The 22701-nt window shown below is 39.9% G+C and overlaps 1 pseudogene and 2 gene segments (V, D, J or C); all 3 read right to left on the bottom strand.

Moving 5' to 3' along the window:
- Positions 1–10070: 10070 nt before the first annotated feature.
- LOC123652692 lies at positions 10071–11510 on the bottom strand. The segment is given in 2 exon segments: positions 10071–10759; positions 11399–11510. Coding segments are annotated over 2 exon segments (399 nt in total).
- A 7039-nt stretch (positions 11511–18549) lies between these two features.
- LOC118714488 lies at positions 18550–20048 on the bottom strand (annotated as a pseudogene).
- Positions 20049–20516: 468 nt separating this feature from the next.
- Positions 20517–21314, bottom strand: LOC118714427. The segment is given in 2 exon segments: positions 20517–20950; positions 21179–21314. Coding segments are annotated over 2 exon segments (522 nt in total).
- Between the last annotated feature and the right edge of the window lie 1387 nt (positions 21315–22701).

Raw genomic sequence — 22701 nt, 5'->3', positions numbered from 1 at the left:
ACATCTGCATGGCTGAAGAGAGTGAGCTTCAACAGGTCAAGGGGTTTTATAGGGGTGGTGATGTCACTGCTTTGGCTGACCCTGATTGGTTGGGTGAGGGCTAGGGTCCAGTTACAAAATGGAGGATAGCTTAGTCCTGCCCCACAGTACAAAAAATGGAGTCAGGAGTTAGCCCCGCCCCACCCTGCCTTCTCAATTTCTAGTCCCAATGGAGAATAGGCCAGTTACATAAAAGGTAACATTAAGCCCTGAGCTAGCCATGACATACATTTTGAATATTCAATTGAAATATTTTTCTTGCATATTGAAATAAATGAGGATATACTACAGAAAATAATGTAACACATGGATTTTCAAGCTTGAATATGACAGTTCAAAGAAATTTCATACAGATAGGGAGGAGCATATCTTCCAGGCCTCCAAGATTGTAGCCTCATACTCTCCTAAGCATTAGCAGTAATTTTTAGATAAATTGAAAACAAGAACAACAACATACAAACAAACACTGAAGTTACTAAGAAGACTCATATGTCTTAAGTCTACAAGCTAAGAAATAATTGCCTTGTTTTATGATTTAATTGCTCACATGATTTCTAATTGGAATTGCTATGCCAGAGAATCAAGGGTAGCAACTGGGCCCAGAGGTGTGGCTCAGTAGTTGAGCATCGACCTATGAACCAGGAGGTCACAGTTCAGTTCCCGGTCAGGACTCGATCCCTAGTGTGGGGTGTGCAGGAGGCAGCCAATCAATGAGTTTTCTCTCATTATTGATGTTTCTATCGCTTTCTCCCTCTCTCTTCCTCTCTGAAATAAATAAAAACATATATTTTTTAAAGGGTAGAAAATGGTTCTAGTGAGTTCATTTAGAAGGAAAACACTGCGATGACAGGATGGATTATTTCTATTTAAAGTTGTAAGAAAGAGAAATATACCAAGTGGCAACACCAATAAAACAAAGAATAAATACAGGGTGGACACCACTTTTAAGTACAGGAAATGGCACAGATGCAGGGCTGCAGACATTGTCTTGGGGGAGTAACCTGGGGACCAAAGAAGGTCTAGCTCAGTACCGGGTAGGGTAGGAACGAATGACCCTGCTTCCATCTCATTCTGATTAGTTTTGCAAAAGTTGGAGCAAAGCATGACTGTCTCCAGGTCAGTGGGCAGTGACTATGAGAATATTTTTTCAGTGGTACCTAATGACAGGAAGTGGGCAGAGGTGAGGACTTGCCACATGACAGGTGAGTGGCCTCCATGTCTGTGGAGTGTCTGTAGACTTCAATGTGCTTCCCCAGAATTCGAGTTCTCAAAAGCATTCCTTGATGGGAATTTTTTCTGACTTCAATTTTCTATTCGATAAAGTGAAGATAATATATTCCATATTATTGCCTTTTTGCTAGATTAAATAAAAATGGATATGGTTATTTAAATGTTGTGTATTGTACATATTCATGGCCATGATTGTTATGTAAAGACATCTATCTTAGATAACATGCCACAAATTATTATGCAGTGTCAAGCAATAAGCAATCCCTTTTCTTTTCTGAATTATATTATCCTCCTGAGGAAATTTGAATAAAAATGCACACTGCCCTACACACTGGCAGACAGCCTACACTATGGTTTAAGAATGTGAGAGGCAGCATTTTTACCATGCAACATCCTTCCTACCCAACTGTCACAGTAACTGAAAATGCAGCCTTTGAGGTGACTTCCTTTGAATTTCCTTTGACATTCCTTTTTCAAACACAAACAATCCAGGGAGGAGTAACCTAGAATGTTACCTCAAAATGTAAATTAGATTATAAACCACTCCATTTTAGAGATCAAATTAGGAAATGGACATGAATCAATAAAGAGAGAGAAGATTCTGGAAAGCAATTCAGTGACTAGCAATATTAGGTTTGGGTGGTTAAAGGAGTATTAGAAGGTCACAGAGTGCCAGAGAATCAAGGGTAGCAACTTCTAGAAAAAGAAATATTTCTTTTTCTAGAAGGAGCAGCAGATAAAGGTGCAGGGATGGTGAAAAACTAAAGGCAAAGTCTTTACAAATCCCACTTCCACCCGATTCGGCCCTGAATTCAGATCTTTTTATCAAACACAATAAGAAACGTGAAAAATAAAGTCTGGTAGATGAGCTTTGTCAGAGGAGTGAGTATGATTTGGAATTTTTTGAAGCTGCTTTGGAGGTAAGGGCCAACAGGGTGTGGCTGCAGCCCGTGGGCAGTGAGAACAGGTGAGGACTTATTGTTGAAGTGAAGGCCAGTCTAAGACTGGGTTAGCGCTCTGCCTCTTTCTCTCTTATCTACCTGTCTATCTATCTATCTATCTATCTATCTATCTATCTATCTATCTATCTATCATCTAGCATCATCTATTTATCTATCATCTATCTACCTATCCATTTGTCTATTCTATATTTATAAACTAAGAGAAAAGCATTGCCCCAGACTCCTACCGGTGTGCAATATTGCTGTTCTGTTACATAAAGTCAAGTCTCAGTGTGCAACAAAGAATGACTCATAATTTCTTTCTATTAACAAGGTGAGTGAGTAGCAGAAGAAAAAATTTCCTTGGAACAACAGAGGCACAGAATTAGTGCACAGTTATTGCATAAATCATGGGAATTTATGCTATCCACATCCCAGTAGTTTGAGGTTCTACCTACTAAAAAGTGACAATTTACCCAGACAAATTAAATTTGGGAATAAAGGTATAGCTTCCTCTACTCTCACGCCTACCCTGTAGCTTACAATGAGACAATCACATCTTCCTTGGGCTTCTCTTGGCAAGTGTCCTAGCGGCCTCTCAGGGGCCCTGTGTCCGGAGAGCTCTGTGGCCTTGCTGCACACTTGGGGACAGCCCATACAGGCCTGGAGATCACTGTGCATGGACCCCACAGAAGTAGATGCCTGAGTGGCTGGTCGGGCAGGTGAGTGGGTGGGGGGTGTGCTGTGATGTGCAGGGCACTTTGCTTCTTTTTCTCGTCCAAGTTGGCAGTCATTTTTTCATGACTCTTTTCTTCCCCACTTTTCCATAACATTATCAACAAGGAGATGGGGCCTCCGCTGTCCTGCCAGTACTAGTGGAAGGCAAATACAGTCTTTGGTGAATTGCTGTTTATGATGAAATTTTTTCCTTCTGGGATGAAATGAATGTTCAGGGACTATGGACTCTGCTCCTGTTTTTTGCTACTGATCCCTGTCCAAAAAGACAATGTAAACACATACACACACACACACACACACACACACACACACACACACACGAGACCCTGTAAGATCTTTATGCTCATAGTAGAGATGGTTTTTTCTCCTGTATCCCACTTCCTCCAGGCAGCAACATTATCACATCAACATAAAATATGGTTGATTCTTTTAACATGTACCTGCCTCTCAAAAGGGCTTTCCCAGGATGGAAGAAGACTCAGTTCCTGCCCTTAGGAAGGCCTTCCCCTCCTGACTCTCCTGCACTGACTGCATACTCACAGGCTGCCTGCAGCTCCAGTATCCCCATGACGACTTGCAGCAGCCTCTTCATTCCTTGGCTCCTTAGAGAAGCCGAGTCAGGTTTCCACCCATGGGCTTCCCCAGCTGAGGTTACTTTAGCTCAGTGGTCTCTCCTCCTGCACCAATCAGAGTCCAGTCCTAGCTTCCCACTTATCCAGCACTGCAGGAAACAAACTCAAATACTTTTTAAACACTGCCATCCTTTGGCCAGACTGAACAATATTGAATAACGAATGACTTTTCTAGAATTCACTTATATATGAAATACGTCTATGTATTGCAACAAAGTATGCTACTTATAATGAGATACAGAAAATATCCCGTTGCGCTTGTATGCGTGAAATAGTTTCCCCTTTATAATTAGAAGAAAGTGAAAAATTCTATTTTCTGTAGTATAGTCATTGTTTTCAACATTTAGCTCTGCCTACTTTTAATTTTAATCTTTTAAAAACTGCTTTACTGATGCATACTTGACATATAATGGATGGGACATATGTAAATTGTACAGTTTAACTATTTGTGACATGGGCATACAAATGTGAAGTCATTATCACAATCAAGATACTGAGCATATGCACCACCTGCCACAATTTATCCAGTCTCGGGTTCATGATTTTTTTTTTTTCTTTGTGATTACTATTTTTCAAGCTATTATGAGCACTCACTTATAAGTTTTGTGTGGACATAAGATTTTATTTCTTTTGGGTTACTACTTAGGAGTGGAATTGCTGCTATGATAAGCATATGTTCAATTTCTAAGAAATAGTGAAACTGTTTTTTGAGTGATTGTAGCATTTATATTCCCAACAGCAGTATATGAGGATTCTAGTGGCTCCAAAACCTTGCCAATACTTTGTATTGTCAGTCATGTTTAGTCATTCTAGTAGGTATGTAGTGACATCCTGTTTTATTTATTTATCTTTGTATAGTTGGAATAATTTATTAATTTAGTTTGCTATATACTTTAAAAATCACATATTATATAAACAGTGTAGTAAGATGTGTTATTTTCCCTCCACTCATATTTCATGAAGCAATTTTATTTAAGCTTTTAACATTCTTTTATACCTGTGTCAACATCATTAAGAATTTGTTATCATTAACCTTTCACAGAACACATAAACTTTGTTTTTGCTCAAATATTTCTGACTCAGCACTTTTTCAATCTGTGTATGAACTTTATTCTTTGTCACAAAAGCCTGGTTGCATATTATTAGGTTGCATGGATTAAAAATAAATCTGGTGTGTATTTGTCATCTCCAAGCATAACCACTTTATTGTTCTTCAAGTGTTTTTTTAAAAGGGCTTGCTTAAAAAGACAATACTTGCAACACTCCAGGAATAATGATTGAATATGTGTGCAATGTGTTTGCCTTTATGTTTTTCTGATTCTGCGAAGACACCTCCATGAAAATCCAAAACTTCATTGATTGAGGTTATTTCAGGCTAATGAGTTTCCCCCAAAGAGCGTATTGCTGTTCAAAAGGCAGTAATTGAGAGCATGCACCATAATGTAGACTTCATAAGGACTTGAATATAAAATAAATCCTTCTTACTTGAGAAATAATTTTGGAGCAAAGTCTTTTTTTTCTTTATTGATTAAAGTATTACATATGTGTCCTTGCCCACCTCCCCACTTCTGCTCTCACTGCCCTGGTGTCTGTGCCCATTGGTTAGGCTTTTATGCATGCATACAAGTCCTTCGGTTGATCTCTCCCCTTTACCCTCACCTCACCTTCCCTCTGAGGTTTGGCAGTCTGATCGATGCTTCTCTGTCTCTGGATCTGTTTATGTTCATCAGCTTATGTTGTTCATTATATTCCACGAATGAGTGAGATAATGTAATATTTATCTTTCTCTGACTGGCTTATTTCCCTTAGCATAATGTTCTCCAATTCCATTCATGGTGTTATAAATGGTGAGAATCCCCCCCCCCCCCCCCCCCCCCCCCCCCGCAGCAGAGTATTTCATTGTGTATATATGTATATACCATAGTTTTTTAATCCACTCACCTGCTGATGGGCACTTAGGCTATTTCCAAATCTTATTAATAGCTATGATAAATTGTGCTGCTATGAACATAGGGGTGCATATATCCTTTCTGATTGCTGTTTCTAGTTTCTCGGGATATATTCTTAATTAGGATCACAGGGTCAAATGGGAGTTTCATTTTTAGTTTTTTTGTGTGTTTTTTTTTTTGTTTTTTGTTTTTTTTAGGAAACTCCATACTGTTCTCCACAGTGGTTGCATCAGTCTGCATTCCCACCAGAAGTACATAAGGGTTCCTTTTTCTCCACATCCTTGCCAGCACTTATCATTTGTTGATTTGTTGATGATAGCCATTCTGACAGGTGTGGAATGGTACTGCATTGTTGTTTTGAATTTCATCTCTTGGATGATTAGTGACTTTGAGCATATTTTCATATGTCTCTTGGCCTTCCTCGTGTCCTCTTTTGAAAAGTATCTATTTAGGTCCATTGCTCATTTTTTGATTGGGTTGTTTATCTTCTTTTTGTTAAGTTGTATGAGTTCCTTGTCAATGTTGGAGATTAAACCCTTATCAGAGATAACATTGACAAATATGTTCTCCCATGTAGTGGTCTTTCTTATTGTTTTCTTGATGGTTTCTTTTGCTGTGCAGAAGCTTTTTATCTTGATGTAGTCCAATTTGTTTATTCTTTCTTTAGTTTCCATTGCCCCAGGAGCTGTATTGGTAAAGATATTGCTTTGGCATACGTCTGAGATTTTGCTGCCTGTGGATTCCTCTAGTATTGTTATGATTTCCCATCTTACATTTAAGTCCTTTATCCATTTTGAGTTTATTTATTTATTTATTTTTGAATGGTGTAAGTTGGTGGTCTAGTTTCATTTTTTGCATGTATCTGTTCAATTTTCCCAATACCATTTATTGAAGAGACTGTTTCCACTCCATTGTATGCTCTTGCCTCCTTGTCAAATATAATTGAGCATTGTGGTTTGGGTCAATTCCTGGGTTCTCTATCCATTGGTCTACTGGTATATGTCTGTTCTTGTGCCAGTACCAGACTGTTTTGAGAACAGTGGCTTTGTAATATACCTTGATATCTGGTATTGAGATCCCTCCTACTTTGTTCTTCTTTCTCAGGATTGTTGCAGTTACTCAGGGTCTTTTTTCATTCCAGATGAATTTTTGGAGAGTTCATTCTAGGTCTGTGAAATATGCCTTTGGTATTTTAATGGGACGTGCATTAAATCTATAGATTGCTTTGGATAGTATGGACACTTTAATGATGTTGATCCTACCAATCCATGAGCATGGTATGTTCTTCCATCTTTTTATGTCTTCCTATATTTCTTTTTTTCAGTGTCCAGTAGTTTTCTGAGTACAGGTCTTTTACCTCCTTAAGTTTATTTCTAGGTATCTTAATTTTTTTGGTGCGATGGTAAATGGGATTGTTTTTTTTAAATCTCTCTTTCTACAAGTTCACTATTGGTGTATAAAAATGCCATAGATTTCTTGGCATGTCAGTGTCTGGAGCTGTGGAGTGGGAAGACTCAGTTTTTGCTGCTGGGGCCTTGTGCCCTTGGCTGGATTTGTGTGTGCCTCACAGAGGCACCCATGGTCTGTTTGCTAAGGTGGAGCACTCATGCACTCAGAGGTGCCTTTGTACTGAAGCCACATGATCAAGGTGTCTGTGAGCAGGCAGCCAGGAGAGGGGGGAAGTACGAATTTCTACTCCTGGGCCTGTGTGCCCTTGTTTGGATATGAGCACATCCTCAGGGGCTCACAGAGGCACCCAAGATCCGCTTTTGCAGCCTTGGGCTCAGAAGGCCTGTGTGCTGGAAAAGCATGACTGTGGTGTCCAGAGGTCTGCAGCTGTGCAGTGGGAAGACTCAATTTTTGCTGCTGGTGTCTTGAGCCCTTGGTTGGATTCATGCATACCAAGTGACAGCTTACAGAGGTACCCCAGGACTGTTTGCCAGGGTGGTGCACTCAGAGAGGTCCTTGTGCTGAAGCCACATGACGGAGGTGTCTGTGGGCAGGTATCCAGGAAGGGAGAATTCAGAATTTCTACTACTGGAGCAGTGCTCCCTTGTTTGTATAAGAGTGTGCCCAGCAGGGGTTCACAGTGGCACCCAAGAGAAGCCTGTGGAGTGGCGGGCTCAGGAGGCCTATGTACCGGAAAAGTTGTGGTGTCTGGAGGTCTGCAGCTGCAGAGTCGAGAAGTCACTCTTACTGCTTCGGGAGCCATGTATCTCTGGAGGTGGAAGTCCTAGGGTCTGCAAGTCTGTGGGTGGGGCAGCAGGATTCTGGCTGGAGTGGCTGCAGGGTCATGGGCAGTGTCCAAGGCCTGTTTAGGTGGTGGTGCTGATGAGTTCCTAGAAGAGGCTGCTCTCCCCTTTAAGATGGCATGGGCTATGTGCCCGAGCCCCACAGCCTGGGGAGTGCCTGCTGCAGTGGTAGGTGCTCCCTGTGCAGGAGAGTCTAGTCTGCCAGCCTCTGCAATTCCTGCCAGATTTAACTGTCCCTCACTCACACATACACACCACACACATACACACACACCACACACTCTCCTTTCCCACCTCACTCACTCAAACCCTCTCCCTCACCTCCATCCTGCTAGCTGCCATCTTCCTCTTCTCTCTGTATTTCTTTATGTGTATCCAAATTACCATCTGATACTATTTCCTTTCATCCTGGAAAACTTCCTTTAGTATGTTTTATGAGGCTCCTTCCAGCAATGGATTTTCTTCATTCAAATTTATATGGAAATGACATTATTTTACCTGCTGAAGGGAACATTTTTCTAAGCAGCTTCCAGTTTAAGCAAAGGATTAGTGGGAACAAAAGATGTGTCAGTTAGAGTGAAGACCATTACAGACACTGAGATATGGATGGACAGCATGATTGAGGGGTAGGGAAGCAGGTGAATTCTATCTTATATGGCACCCATTGGAATGGCATATGACTTGGTTAGGGTTGTTGGGACAAAGCACCACAAACTGGGTAGCTTGAAAAACAGAAATCAATTGTTTCCTAGTCCAGGTTAGAAGTCCATAACCAAGCTGTCAGCAAGGTTACAGTCATACCTTGGTTCTTAAAAGTCTCCCATCTCAAATAATTCGGTTCTCAACCAAGTTGTTTAAGGGGTGAGGTGGGGGTTGGGAGTGAAGGATGTCTCTGTTAACAAACAGAACTTTAGTTCTTGACCCAACAACCCTTTCATGCTGTTACCTGTATGATCAGGAATGTGTATCTCAGGCAATAAACAAAGTCAGTTTACTGCTAAACTTTGCACTGTTAACATCTTAGGAAATTGTGCTGTGAATATTTTTGTGTTTTTAGCTTTTGTTGCTGCTTATTGTTACTAAATACAACAGTAAGTCACCATAGGTTCTAAGATGGTTAGCAATAGCAGCAAAGTGAAAGGAAAGTTGTGAGAACAATGATAGAACTTAAAAAAAAAAAAAAAGAAATTATTGCAAAGTATGATAAAGGTGTTTGGGTGCCTGATCTGGCTTCCAAGTATGGCATGATGAAATCATCAATTAGCACAATTGTAAAACATAAAGAGGATATCAAGAGTGCTAATGTTGCTAAGGGTATGAAAGTGCTCAAGAAACAATAATCACAGGTAATTGAAGAAGTACAAAAACTATTGTTGATTTGGATAAATGAAAAGCAGTTCACTGGTGTTAGCATTTGGGAGGCAAAGATAAGTGAAAAAATGAAGATGCCACATGCTGATCTTCTGAAAGACATTCCTGGAACAAGTGCTGAAAGTGATTCTCTAGGACTAGAAGGCACTCTGGAACAGATTAATTCAATTTACATCCATTCTAATGGGGGGAAAAAAAGTGGTTCAGTTTTCAAACCAATCACTTCTTGAACAGTCTTCCAGAATGAATTAAGTTTGAGCACTGAGATTTCACAGTATTTCCTTCTGAGCCTGATGCGTGAAGAATCTATTTGTTCCAGGCCCCTCGTTGGGCTTGTAGATGCCTTATTCTGATCTCTGCCTTCAGGTTCATATGGTCTCCTCTGTGTGTGTGTGTGTGTGTGTGTGTGTGTGTGGTCATATATAGGGTGTCCCAAAAATGTATGTACACACTTGGAATAATTATAAAAGCAGTGTTTATTAAAATACATTTCATTTTCAAAATTGAGCTATCAGCTGTTAAAATGTGTATACAATTTTGGGGGATACCCTATATTGCCCTTTTATAAAGATACAAGTCTTACTGGATAAAGTTTCACCATGATGATCTGATTTTATCTTGGTTATCTTATAACAACCCTGTTTCCTAAAATGGTCACATTGTAAAGTACCTGGGGACTACTATGAGACATGCAACGTAAGAATTTGTGTGTACATGAGGATTTGTTAAATCCATAACAAATAGTAAATCTTTTAGAAATCAATGAGTTTGTTACTCTTTGATTTTAAAAAATGTTAAGTTCTATAGGTAAAATGCAGAATGTGGAAGACAAATAACTCAGTTTCTGAAATTCTTTTCAATTTGTGAAAAGTTGGAGGAACGCCTAACATGATGCAATATCCAGAACCTGGGCACTTCACTGGTTCCAAAGAAAAAAAGTCTTTAGGACAACCAAATGGTTGTTCGCTGTTTTAGTGAGACTACTTAGGAAGCAACATTTGATTAAAACAGAGTCGTGGCAAATTCTCATTTCCTTTCCCCTCCATTGCAGGTTCACAACTGTGAATTTCTATATCCTTCAAGCTTTTTGTCTTTTCAAAGTAAACGCTTCTTCCTCATCTTCTTGGCTCCTTTCAATTCTTTCCTCCTTGATTTTCTCAGTCTTCTCTTTACTTCTTTTCCTTTTTTTCTTCTTTTCTTCTTCTTCTCCTTCCATTGGGTTTGTGCTCTTTCTTGTGCAGTGGCTCTTTAGATGCTGCTGATGCTTTCCTTCCGCCAGGGAGATATTGCACAGGTGCAGCCCCACACGTGCCACTGTGCCTCTCTCACGATGCAGTAGTACACAGCGGAGTCTCTCAGAGTGACGTGGGGCACGACCAAGGTACTGGATTTTCTGTCTGTTGCGACGATCAGAGTGAACGTTCCTTTGGTGTCAGTGCCTTTTAAACCATGAATCACATACTCTGGACCCTGGTGGGGAATCTGTCGATACCAATGTATGTACTCACTTCCACTGATTGTGGAGTGGTTACAGGGCAGACGCACAGTTTCTTCTGCAGTACTCTCCATTGCCGCTGGCTGGGTGGACTTAGCATCACCCATAATACCTGAGGGGTTGAGAAACAATGGATTAGCTCTGCAATGTCCAATTTGGGGCATCTAAGGTCAGATTCATAAGGACCCCTGAACTCTCCCCTACATGAGCATTTGTGTGTGTGTCACACAGGACAAGATAAATGTTACTAGTTTTCATTATTGAGCTATCCAGAGCCACTGGTCAAAGATCAATTGTTATATTCTAGATCCTTAGGCTTAATGGACCCTAAACTGCTTACAGTCTTGGAGCTGTGAGATTCAGGGGATCTTCTATGAGAAATTCTTCACAGTGGCATACAGGGGTGGGGGACATCTGGCCTGCGGCCATATAAGGCCAATAAATCATTTGGTCTGGCCCTGTCAAGGCATCAGCAGTGAGTAAAATGAAATGCCTGACCAAATATATCAGGCTCATTTTTAGGTTGGTAATTTTGTATGTCCCACAAATGATGTTATAAATATCCAAATGGCCCTTGGCAGAAAGAAAGCTCCCACTCTTGCTCTAGAGAATCACACAGACACATGGAAACACATAGATGCATCTCCCTCTGAGCATGTGGTAAAGTGCAGTGGGAGAAGTTAAAGCAGCAGAGACCTCACCTTTGTCTTTAGCCATGAAAACCATCCTTTCTCAGACCCAGATCACTTACCCAAAGTTAGGAGGATAGTTATTCCTGTGACTGATCTCATAGTTAAAGCAAAGATTGGGGTTCCAGGCCTCTGAACTCAGCATCTGAGTGTGATGCTAGGTTTGAGGAAGTCCCAACAACAACACAGCAACCACTAGCACAGCCTCAACCAGGAAGCTTTCAAATGGGCGTTCCCCAGGCAGGCATCAGTGAAAGACAGAGCAATCTCTTGATGGCGTTCACCCCACCCTCAGGATTAAGCATGAGTTTTGAAAGAGGGCAAGAATATTTTCCCAATATTTAGTCCTAATTCAGAGGGTTTGCACTGAGATCATTTTCAAGGTTCAAAATCAGAGTCTATGTCTGAGTGAGTCTGACTCAGTAGCATCACCCACAGAGATTAATGATCCCTCATTTGTGATGCATGGCGAAACCCACCATTGAGCTGGTATGAAATGTCCTTTAATCCAAGTTACTTATGTTTAGCCTTGGGCTGTAAGAGAAGAGAATTCCTGTCCATATTCTGAGCCAGATCAAGTGAGTCTCAGGAGTAATAATACATAATCTAACTTCCAAAGTTAGAAAATTTGCCGAAACCGATTTGGCTCAGTGGATAGAGCGTCGGTCTGTGGACTGAGGGGTCCCAGGTTTGATTCCAGTCAAGGGCATGTACCTTGGTTGTGGGCACATCCCCGGTAATGGGTGTGCAGGAGGCAGCTGGTCGATGTTTCTCTCTCATTGACATTTCTACTCTCTATCCTTCTCCCTTCCTCTCTGGAAAAATCAATAAAATATATTTTTTAAAAAGTTAGAAAATTTTCTAATAAACAACAACAACAACAACAAAACACCATAAGCTCAGGTAGAAATCCACTGTGGAAGGCAATATTTGCAACATGTATGACAAAAACAATTTCATTGTTGTCTAATACTGCTGTGCTCAGTCTGACAGGATAAGATACAATCAGAGCCCAGTCTAAGAGCCAGGAGTCTGGTAGTCAGGTCTCCCACATTGGCTCCTGGAACAATGTGTTGAGCATCTTTCTGATGGACATTTTTGGATGCCTCTGGTTTTGATACAGAAACCAATCACTTGCATGGTACTTATTTCTATTCCACTTATCTCCTCTTTAACTGGCATTTTCTCATCTTCATGCTCATGCCTACGGGTAGCATGCATTGAGGACACTAAGGAAAAAAGCATAGAAGGAAGAGAAGACTTAGAAAGGGAAATGAAATGAAGACTTTTGACAAGAGAGGTGGAAATAAATATAAAGGAATTCTTCTGACTATTCTCAAAAGAGGCTATTATTAACAAAATGGGATAGAATAAAATTAAATTATTCATCCTCCTGTGCTACAATAACTAAGCTTCTTATTTTGCTATAGGAACACATATTTGACTCTTTAATGTTAAACTATTAACCACCTCTCTCTTCTCTTCACATGAGGGATCCGCTCTTTGCTCTGCATTTGGGAAAGGGCTCATTCATGTCTTTGGGGCTGACACTCATTCATGAAGTACAAGGAAGGAAAGGGGATGAAAGCAAGTTCTTTCACAATTCAATGATTACCTGTAACTCACACTGCTTTAAGTTTGCTGCTCTAATAGCCCCCTCTGGTGACTGTACAGATGAACTCCTTTACTTAGAACTGGGAATCAAGTCAGTCCGCAATCTTTCAAGGTGTTTTCCTGTCTAAGGATAGGTATCTCCTATATGCTACCACCCTCTAGTGGCAAGGCTCAGTGAAGAGTTTAGTACCACAATAACTATTCTAAAGAATGTTGAATCTTAGAGGGAAGGTAGAAATGGGTGGGAAGAAATTAATCAAATAATTTGTATGAATATATGCATAACTCATGGACACAGACAATAGTGTGGTGAAGGCCTAAGGCAGGACAGGAGTGGGGGCGAAGGAGAGGCTAGCAAATGGGATCAAAAGAGAGGACATATGTAATACTTTCAACAATAAAGCTAAAACAAAAAAAGACTGAATTATTTCAGTCACTTGGGGGTTTTAGAATTATTTTTGTGACCTTTTCCTCATAGAAATTATTTTAAAACCCCCCCTCAATCAAATTTCTTTCCTTTCCTTAGTGTCTTCTTTTTCCATGCTTGACAGCTGTTCTGAGAGCCACATTATTTATTGGTTAGCATAGGATTTGGCAGAGACCAAGCACTTACTAATACTTTATTGGGTGAATTCATTAATTATTTACTGGGAAAATTTATATGGAATGACTCTCAAAATTATTCTAAATAAAAACTTCCAATATTCTGGAAAACAAATGAAACAAAAGTATCCAGTAGTGAAGATAAATGCAAAATTAGACCTGTGGACAAAATTCAAATAGCATTCCAGCTCTCACTCCCCATCTTTCCAAAAAAGAAAAAAAAGAAAAGAAAAATTCACAAATCCAGGACAGGGAGTATGAGAATATGGCAACCTGAGGCATTGTTGTCATGCCAGCTTAAAGCAATAATAGCAATTGAAGGCTGGTGTAAATATATACATGAAAGAAATATTGGGATTGCTAAAAGAAATATGAAAGCTAAGAGTCATTATGTCATCTATTTGTGTAATGTAAATGTCAGACCAACATTACAAGTTTTTATCTAGTGCTCATTACTGCAGGATTCAGATGATATGAACAATCAAGATAGTCCCCAAATAACAATAAACATTGTGGAAATTTTTGTTTTTGTTTGTTTTCATATAATATAAACTTGATATAATTCACATACCAGATAATACATCCACTTAAAGCATACAATTCAATGGTTTTAGTATATTCACAAAATTATGTAATCATCACCACAATCAATTTACAAACACTTCATGACCCCAGAAAGGAACCTGTACCAATGATCAGTCACTCACCATTTCCCTCCATGAAACTCCTTCTAGGCAACTGCTGATCTGCTTTGTCTCTGTCTTAGTCCACTCATGCTGCTATAGCAAATTACTACATATTGGGTAGTTTATAAACAACAGAAATTAATTTCTCATAGTTCTGGGGATGGGAAGTACAAGATCAAAGCACTGGCAGATTTGGTGTCCGGTAAGAGCCTGCTTTCTGGTCCACAGATGGTGCCTTCTTGCTGCGTGTTCACATGGTGGAAAGGGAAAAGGATTTCTTTGGACCCTCTTTATAAGTGCGCCAAATCTAAAAGCATCACTTTCAGATTTAGGACACAACTAATATATTTTGGTGAAACACAAACATTTAGACCATTGGGGGGGGGGGGGCACACACATTTAGATCATAGCAGTCTCTATAGATTTTCTCATTTTGCATATTTCTTATAAATGAAATTACATAATATATAGACTCCTGGGACTGGATTTTCTGATCTAGCACAATGTTTCTGGGCTCATCCATGTTGTAGCATATATGAATACTGCATTACTTTTTATTGCTTAATAATATTCTATTGCATGACTATACCATATTTCACTTAACAATTGATGCACATATGGATTATTTCAACTTTTGGTTATGAACATTTATGGATAAATTTTTGTGTGCATATGTGTTTTCTTTTTAAAAAAATAAGTTTTTATTGATTTTAGAGGGGTGGGGAGAAGAGAGAGAAACATTGATTGGCTGTCCCCTGAAAGCCCCCTACTGAGGATCAAGCCCATGACCTGGGCATGTGCCCTGACCAGGACTCGAGTCAGTGACCTCTTGATGTATGGCACAATGCTCAACCAATTGAGCCACACTGGCCAGGGTGCGCATATGTTTTCATTTCCCTTGGGTATATACAGAGGAGGGGAATTGCTGGGTCATATAATAGCTATGTTTCATGATGTGAAGAACTTTCAGCCATTTTCCGTTGTGGCTGCACCATTTTACACACTCATAAAGTCTAAGGACCTTTATTTCTTTATATTCTCACCAATTCTCTTTATTTTTTTATTTTTTGTCTTTTTAATTAAGCCATGTCAGGGGCTATATTTGAGAAGTGTTATTTTCCTGTGGTTTTCAAGGACAAATGGTGATTGTAACATATACCCTTTACCAAAATGAGGAAGTTTTGTTAGGAATTTATTTCTTTATTATGGGTGAATATTTAATATACAATTATAAATGTATGTAACTATTGAGATAATTAAATGATGTTTTTATTCATGTGGATTACTTTGATTTAAAATGTTGAGTAAACATTACATTAAAGCCATGGTTATAATATTAATACATAATATATTACCTTTTATACATTCTGCCATTTTTTTTACTAATATTTTGTTTAAAAGTTTTGAATTTCTGTTTATTGAGTGAGATTATTTTATATGTAAAAAAATTCTCTATTCAGGTTTTAACATAACAATTATTCTGCCCTCGTAAAATATTCATTTCTTTCTCTCTTTTTTTTGGTATTTATTAAGTTTGGTGCCTCAGTCAAGTTATGTATGACAGATGATGCTGTCATAATTACTTTAAAATCTCAGTGGTTAAAAGAAACAGTTGTTTATTTCTTGCACAAACGTAGTAGTTAATTTTGAATCAAGGTGACCCTCCAGGTCAGCTAGATAATATGTGATGACTAATAATTGAACCTTCATATCAATACAAAATTCAACCATCACCACAACCTGAAAAAGCAGAGATTGAAAGGTAAGTGAAATGATACATGCCATTTCTACCCACATTTCCTTTTGTTGTTGTTGTTGTTAATCCTTACCCAAGGATATATATTTTTTCCCATTGATTTTTTTAGAGAGAATGGAAGGGAGCGGGTCGGGGGGCAGAGAGAGAGAAACATCAATGTGAGACACATGCATTGGCTGCCTCGCACTCCAATCTGGGCCAGAGACTGAGCCAGCAACCAAGGTAGGTGCTGTGACCCTTCAGTCTGAGGGCTGATGCTCTAACCACTGAGCAAAGTTGGCTAGGTCATGGTTTTTTATCCCATGCAAGTCCTATGGCCATGTCAATCTTCAGAAGGTTTGCAATCCTCCCGGGTTGCTGAAAGGAGAGGGAACTGGATACTAGTGAACAGTCATTGTGCATTCCATAGTCAGCCTTTAGACTCACAACTGAGAATTCATTTCCTCTCTTCCTCCCATGCAGAAGCAGGTACTTCTCTGAGAGAGATACCTTAGGATCCCCTTCCAGTGACTCCTTCTGATCGATATCCTATCGTCTTCTTCAGGTCTTGATGTGACTCCTTTGAAGCACTATGAAGAAAGAAATAAACAGAAAACAAACAAAAACATGTAAACTGTTTCCTGCACACACTCAACATACAATTATGAAACAGTTACTGGATTGTGTTGTATGACGTTCTCCTGCTAAGGAGAATGAAGAGAGTCACACAACTTTGGTCTGAAGCAAGTTTGTGACTCCAGGAGGCACTCCTAATGGCATTCCTTACCCTGTTTTGATGAGACTGCTTTCCGCAGGGAGTTCTCTGCTCACTGTTTTTCACATTCCCTGGCTCAGCAGGCCGGGAGAGTCTTCTTCTATTACCTCCTTTAGCCACATGTTAAGGGCTGTCTATGCCTTTCCTAGGGAATAGTTTTCTAAGCCCATTCTCTTCCTGGGTTTGTTAAGCGGAATAATTATTTTGAATCTCTAATGATCATAGTCTGTTTTAGTCAAAGTTGCTTTTGGCCTTACAGAACTTTCAAAAGGTGAGTAACCTTCTTATCTATTTGACTCCAGTAAGAGTCATGTATTTATGTATTAAAAATATATTGAAGCCAGTCTGCCCATGACCACATTTACATAATAGAAGGCTGACCAAGAGGACCTAGACCCTCTTGCTGAGGTCAGTGTTGTTGGACTAATGTTCATCTAACTCCTTCAGTAGCACCACTGTACCTGACCTTTCTCCTTCAGAATAAACAGGCCTCGGGCACTATTGAGAACCCTCTTCTCTTACTGAAACTGGTCAAGATGTGCTGGGAACTTAGTAGCACTTAAAGTTGTCAAACCTTTCAGTCCTTGCAGACACTGGCCACAAGTCATTGTGGTTCCTAGAGTTTCCCAATGAACAGAGGCAACATTTTATTTTGAATATAGAAACTAATCTCAGATTAGAATATGAAAATAACATAAAAACAAATGTATATATTTATAAATTTTGTTTTTAATACACACACACACACACACACACACACACACACACACACACACTAGTGGCCCAGTGCATGGATTTCTTGCACTGGGGAAGGGGGAGGGGTGTCCCTCAGCCTGGCCTGCATCCTCTCCAATCTGGGACCTATGTGGGATTGGGCCTAAACCTGCAGTTGGACAAACCCCTTGCAATGTGGGACTCCTGGCTTCTAACCGTTCACCTGCCTGCTTGCTTGATCTCCCCTAATCACTCTGCCTGCTGGCCTGCTAACCCCCAACTGTACCCCTCACCAGCCTGATCACCCTCAACTGCCCTCCCCTCCTGGCTTGATCATCCATAACCATTTCTGCCTTGGCCCTGCTACCATGGCTTTGTCCAGAAGGACATCTTGAAGGTCTCATGGTCTAATTAGTACATTACTCTTTTATTAATATAGATAGGATATGACATACTGCCATAACTATAACATATCTACCAGTATTACTCTATGAGAATACATACTTCATGCAATAGGAAGTCATCTAATACATTACATTGTATATGTTGTAAGCAATAATATGCACCCTGTAGCAATAATATACACCCTGTGACTTCCCTTCCTGATCTGGGAATGGTTCCCCAGTTCCTTTGAACATTTTCTGGCCCCAATTTTTTTTTTTTAATTTTTTTTTTGTCATTCAGTGTAACTTACTTTACTGTTTATTGCACATGATTTAAGGTCTTTAATTTCTAACCACCAAAGATTCAAAGGACTATTTTTTTCCATGAAGTTTAACATTAACATTAGTGCATTCATGTATTCATGTGTTTTTATTGTAAACATCTGAATTATTCACATTGTCATAGATCCTGAACTCATAAGCGTGGACCATGCACAGGCTGGCAGCAAGCCGGGAAGCCACTCTGAAAGCAAACAGATACTCTGCATAAGGAGAAAAGTATAGCATAACATTTAATGTCCAACCTGAGTCACCTCAGAATGTTATATATATTTTGACTTATTAATTCATATAGTATTGGGAACTCAACTGCTTGGTTGGTTTCAGGAGGATTATTCCTGAAATAATTAAGGAAAGGGGGGGCTCAAACTTTCTTCTTAGTTGCTTGCTCCTCCCCAGTACCTTCATCTTTCTTCTCATCCTCAGCTTCTTGGGCATCTTCTCCTTCACTTTCACCTCCTTCCTCCTCCTTTGCAACCTCAAATTCTTCCTTGGCACCTTCTTCCTTTTCCTTTCCTTCTCCTTCTCCTCCTCTTCAGTTTCTCCTTCAGAAGGGGGTTCATCCTTAGATGCCTTGGCTTTTGCAGCCTCAGTGATCTCCTCCACCTCGATCTGCTCCTCTTGGAGGTGGCTGGTGTATTAAGAAGGGAAGGAGCGAGCGGACATCAAGTAAGAGCTAGTCTGTAAACCACCGTAGGCAGATCACCAAAGACCTGGGAACTCTGGGAGTAGCCGCTGGCTATGCTTCCCACGCTGGTGAAACTGAGCCGGGTCTCCTCACATTCCAAGAGTTTCCTGTAAGCTGCAATGCCAATGTCCAAAACTATCTTCACATTGAGGAGGTGCTGGTATCCTTTTAAATATCATGCCATTTCACTATTTATGGTTCTCAACTCATTTTCTAATTTGTTGATTGTGTCTTGCATAGCACTAAGATACTGCTTATCCTCCAGCTCTTGCAGCTGCTTTCCCAGCACTTACTTCATGGCCCAGCTTGCTTCCATCTCCAGGGTCTTGGCCTTGAGCAGTCGCTGGCCCTCATCACGTAGGTGCTCTTGGCAGCTCTCTCGGTCAGCATGGTGAAACAGCTCTTGTCCCATTCTTCGGCATTCTGCATGTTCTTGGCAGCCAGCTTCTCATACTGGGTGCGGATGTCGGTGAGCATAGTGGAGAGGTGGGACTTGGAGAACACATCCATCTCCATGGAGATCTGAGCATACTGGACATGCACCTTCTTTAGAAAGGCAATTTTGTCCATCAGGCTTTCGATGCCCTTTTCTGGCTCAGCACTGGCAGGAGCCACCTCACCTGCACCTTTGTTCACCTCCATCAGCCAGCCCTCTGCATCCTCATGGCTCAGCACCTCTTCCTGGTAGGTCGCCTGCAGGTTGTTCCCAGCACTTCAGAGCCCCAGTGCCTCCTAACTGTCCACTTCTCTCTCCTATTCAGGGACAGGGCCCAGTGGGGCTAGGCACAGGCATCCCATTTTCACTAAAATGTTCAACTCTGGCCTGCTTCACCGGTGTCCTCAGGTGGTCTGGGGGCTGACAGTGATCCCAGAGACCCTGGCCACCCCTGCCTACAGACCCTGCAGGCGAAGTCAGGCACTGTCCATGCCATCTTCCCGGTCCTAATCCCTGCCTGGACCCCACGGGCAGTGTCAGGCACTGTCCATGCCATTTGCCAGGTCCTGATCACACCCTGGACTCTGCAAGCAGTGTCAGGCGCTGTTTGCTGGAACTGCCTGATCCCGATTGCAGCCTGGACTCCGCAGGTGACATCAGAGGCTGTCCATGCTGCCTTCCTGGTCCTAATTGCCGCCTGGACCCCACAGGCAGCGTCAGGAGCTGTCCATGCCACCATGCTTGGTCCCGATGGCTTCCTGGACCCTGTTGGTTAAGTCAGGCTGCTGCCCAGCCTTCATATGCAAATTTACCTGCCATCTTAGTTGGATTCATTTGCATATCACTCCTGATTGTGGGCATAGCAAAGGTACAGTCAATTAGCATCTTTCTCTTTTATTAGTATAGATATATGTAAATATATAACATAATGGGATGGTTTCTAGTGCTATTCAAATCTGAAAGTCGATAATTCAGGATGAGAATTAGAAAACTACTCCTGATTTTCCTGAAATAAATGGTTTTATTCATCTAACTATTTAGGAACAATTTGAAAAGCACTTGGTGATTTATTTCAACCCAAGTTACAAATATAATACCTGGGAACCCCAGAGAGCAATGCTATTTCATACACTGAGCTCACTATGGGGTTTTTTCTTTCTTTCTTTCTTTCTTTTTTTAATAGAGGGGAACTTTACTTTAGAAGATGTCAGCTGTGCCACCACACACAGTGCTTGCCTTCTTCCTTCCTGTGGTTCATGGTTTCTTCCGAACTTCTGAGCAGGTGGATGTTTTTATGGAGCTCAAAGGTTTTTGTTAACCTTCTACTATCATTTTTATTACTGTGGGAATACAGAGCACAAAAGTATTTTGCTGAGTCTGTCAGTTGTAAGGAAGAGATAGTGAGGCTGATGAAATTTTTTTCCCTTTGAAAGTTCACAAAGTAGCGATCCTGTTTTGCATTTGGGTCAGAATAGTACTGAGAAACAAGGAAAATCATCTCTCCACTAGGAGGCTGTTTGTACCAATACAAAGTATAAGTTATCCAACTGATTTCATATGTGCAGTCCATGGTCACAGCTTCTCCTTCCTGCATTGTCACTGTAGTCTGAGCTTGAGTGACTTTATCAGTCTTGATGAATCCTATAGAAAAAAAAAAAAAGGAGAAAACACAGTTGCTCTTCTGAAATGGCTCAGATGGGTTATTGAAGAATACATTAATTTACAACATAAGAATAAAGGGGGGAAAATCACATAGTGTTTCATTTTCTTGCCTCTATCCCTTTTAACATTCCCACCAGTTACCACTTCCACAGTCCCATCTTAATCTCTAAGAGGAAGCTGAGGCCCCATGTTTGTGGCCACACGTACTGAAGCTAAAGAAGAACATGAATGCCCACAGCAGGCCTGGGCAGAGCATGGAAGAAAGTCTTCTGGCGAAAATTTCTCTTGTTCTCATTTTAGCCCAGGGACCAGCCCTTCTCTGAGTGCCTCAGTGCTGAGTGCCTGTTAGATGTTTCTGCCGCTGAACAGGAAGTAAAGTTCATACGTAGAACATTAGATTTGCTCTATTCAGAGACGGAAACACCTACCCCACCCCAAACCTCTGTATTGCTTAAATGATTTCCTGTAGCAATACATTTGAATATGGCTATTTTATCTGACAAGCTATTATATATGAAGTTTAATTATCTCTTTTGTTATTGAATTCTTGATTAAGACTATTATGATCAAAGACTATATTTTGAGTGATCTAAATAATTTAAAATTGACTAAATCTTGTTTTAATTGATTAAGGCTTCTCATAGAGAAGAGAGTCAACTTTGATACATATTTCATGTGCATTTGAAAAGAGTCTGTATTCTATTTTATTGGGGGGAGGTGAAATGTTATATATATGAAAATTTGATAAAATATTAATTGTGTTAGTCATATTTTTTCTACGTTTCTACTGAGAAAGTGTGTTAATTACTACTCTGATTGTATAATTGTTTATTGATTTTTATATAAATTATCAAATTCTATTGATTAATTCTACTGATTTATCTTTGATGTAATTTAAAGCTATGTTATTAGGTGCATATAGAAATAGTATTGGCCTAGCTTCCTGGTAGATTGTATATGTAATCATTTTGAAATATTGCTCTATATCTCTAGTCATAATTCCTGGTTAAATGCCTACTTTATCCGATATTAGTTTAACTACTAAGCTTTCTTTTGGTTAAGGACTTCAAATGTCTTTTTATCCATATCTAATAGAATTAAATCCTCTTTATCCATATCTAAAAGAATCAAATCCCTACTCCTATCATATTTAAACATTAAGTTGAAATGTATTAATGTTCTTAATATACAAACTAAAACTCTAAGAAGAAAACATAGATACTGTATAAATCTTTTTGATCTTGGTTAGACAATGGTTTAAAAAAAATAAAATCAGGACACAAGACACTGCTTGTGGGGGGGTGGAACAAGTGAAGGCATGTGCTTGGGGGAGGTTAATGGGGAAAAAAAGGAGACATATGTACTACTATTTGTAGTACTTTAAACAATAAATAAAATTAAAAAAAATCAACCCAGCCAGTGTGGCTCAGTAGTTGAGAGTCAATCTATGAACCAGGGGGTCATGGCTCTGGTTGCAGACTTGATGCCCAGAAGGGGACATGCAGGAGACAACCAATCAATGACTCTCTCATCATTGATGTTTCTATCTTGTTCCGTCTCTCATCTTCTCTCTGAAATAAATAAAAAACATATTTAAAAAAACATATTTAAAAAAACATATTTAAAAAACATATTTAAAAAAACATATTTAAAACATAAATAAAATAAAATAAAATAAAAGCACAAATAACTAAATAGAAAATAGATGAGACCATCAAAATAAAAAAAAC

The sequence above is a fragment of the Pipistrellus kuhlii genome, unplaced genomic scaffold, assembly GCF_014108245.1.
Source record: "Pipistrellus kuhlii isolate mPipKuh1 unplaced genomic scaffold, mPipKuh1.p scaffold_m20_p_1, whole genome shotgun sequence".
NCBI lineage: Eukaryota > Metazoa > Chordata > Mammalia > Chiroptera > Vespertilionidae > Pipistrellus > Pipistrellus kuhlii.
Note: the sequence above shows the minus strand (reverse complement) of the source record. Positions and strands in the feature narration are given on the sequence as shown.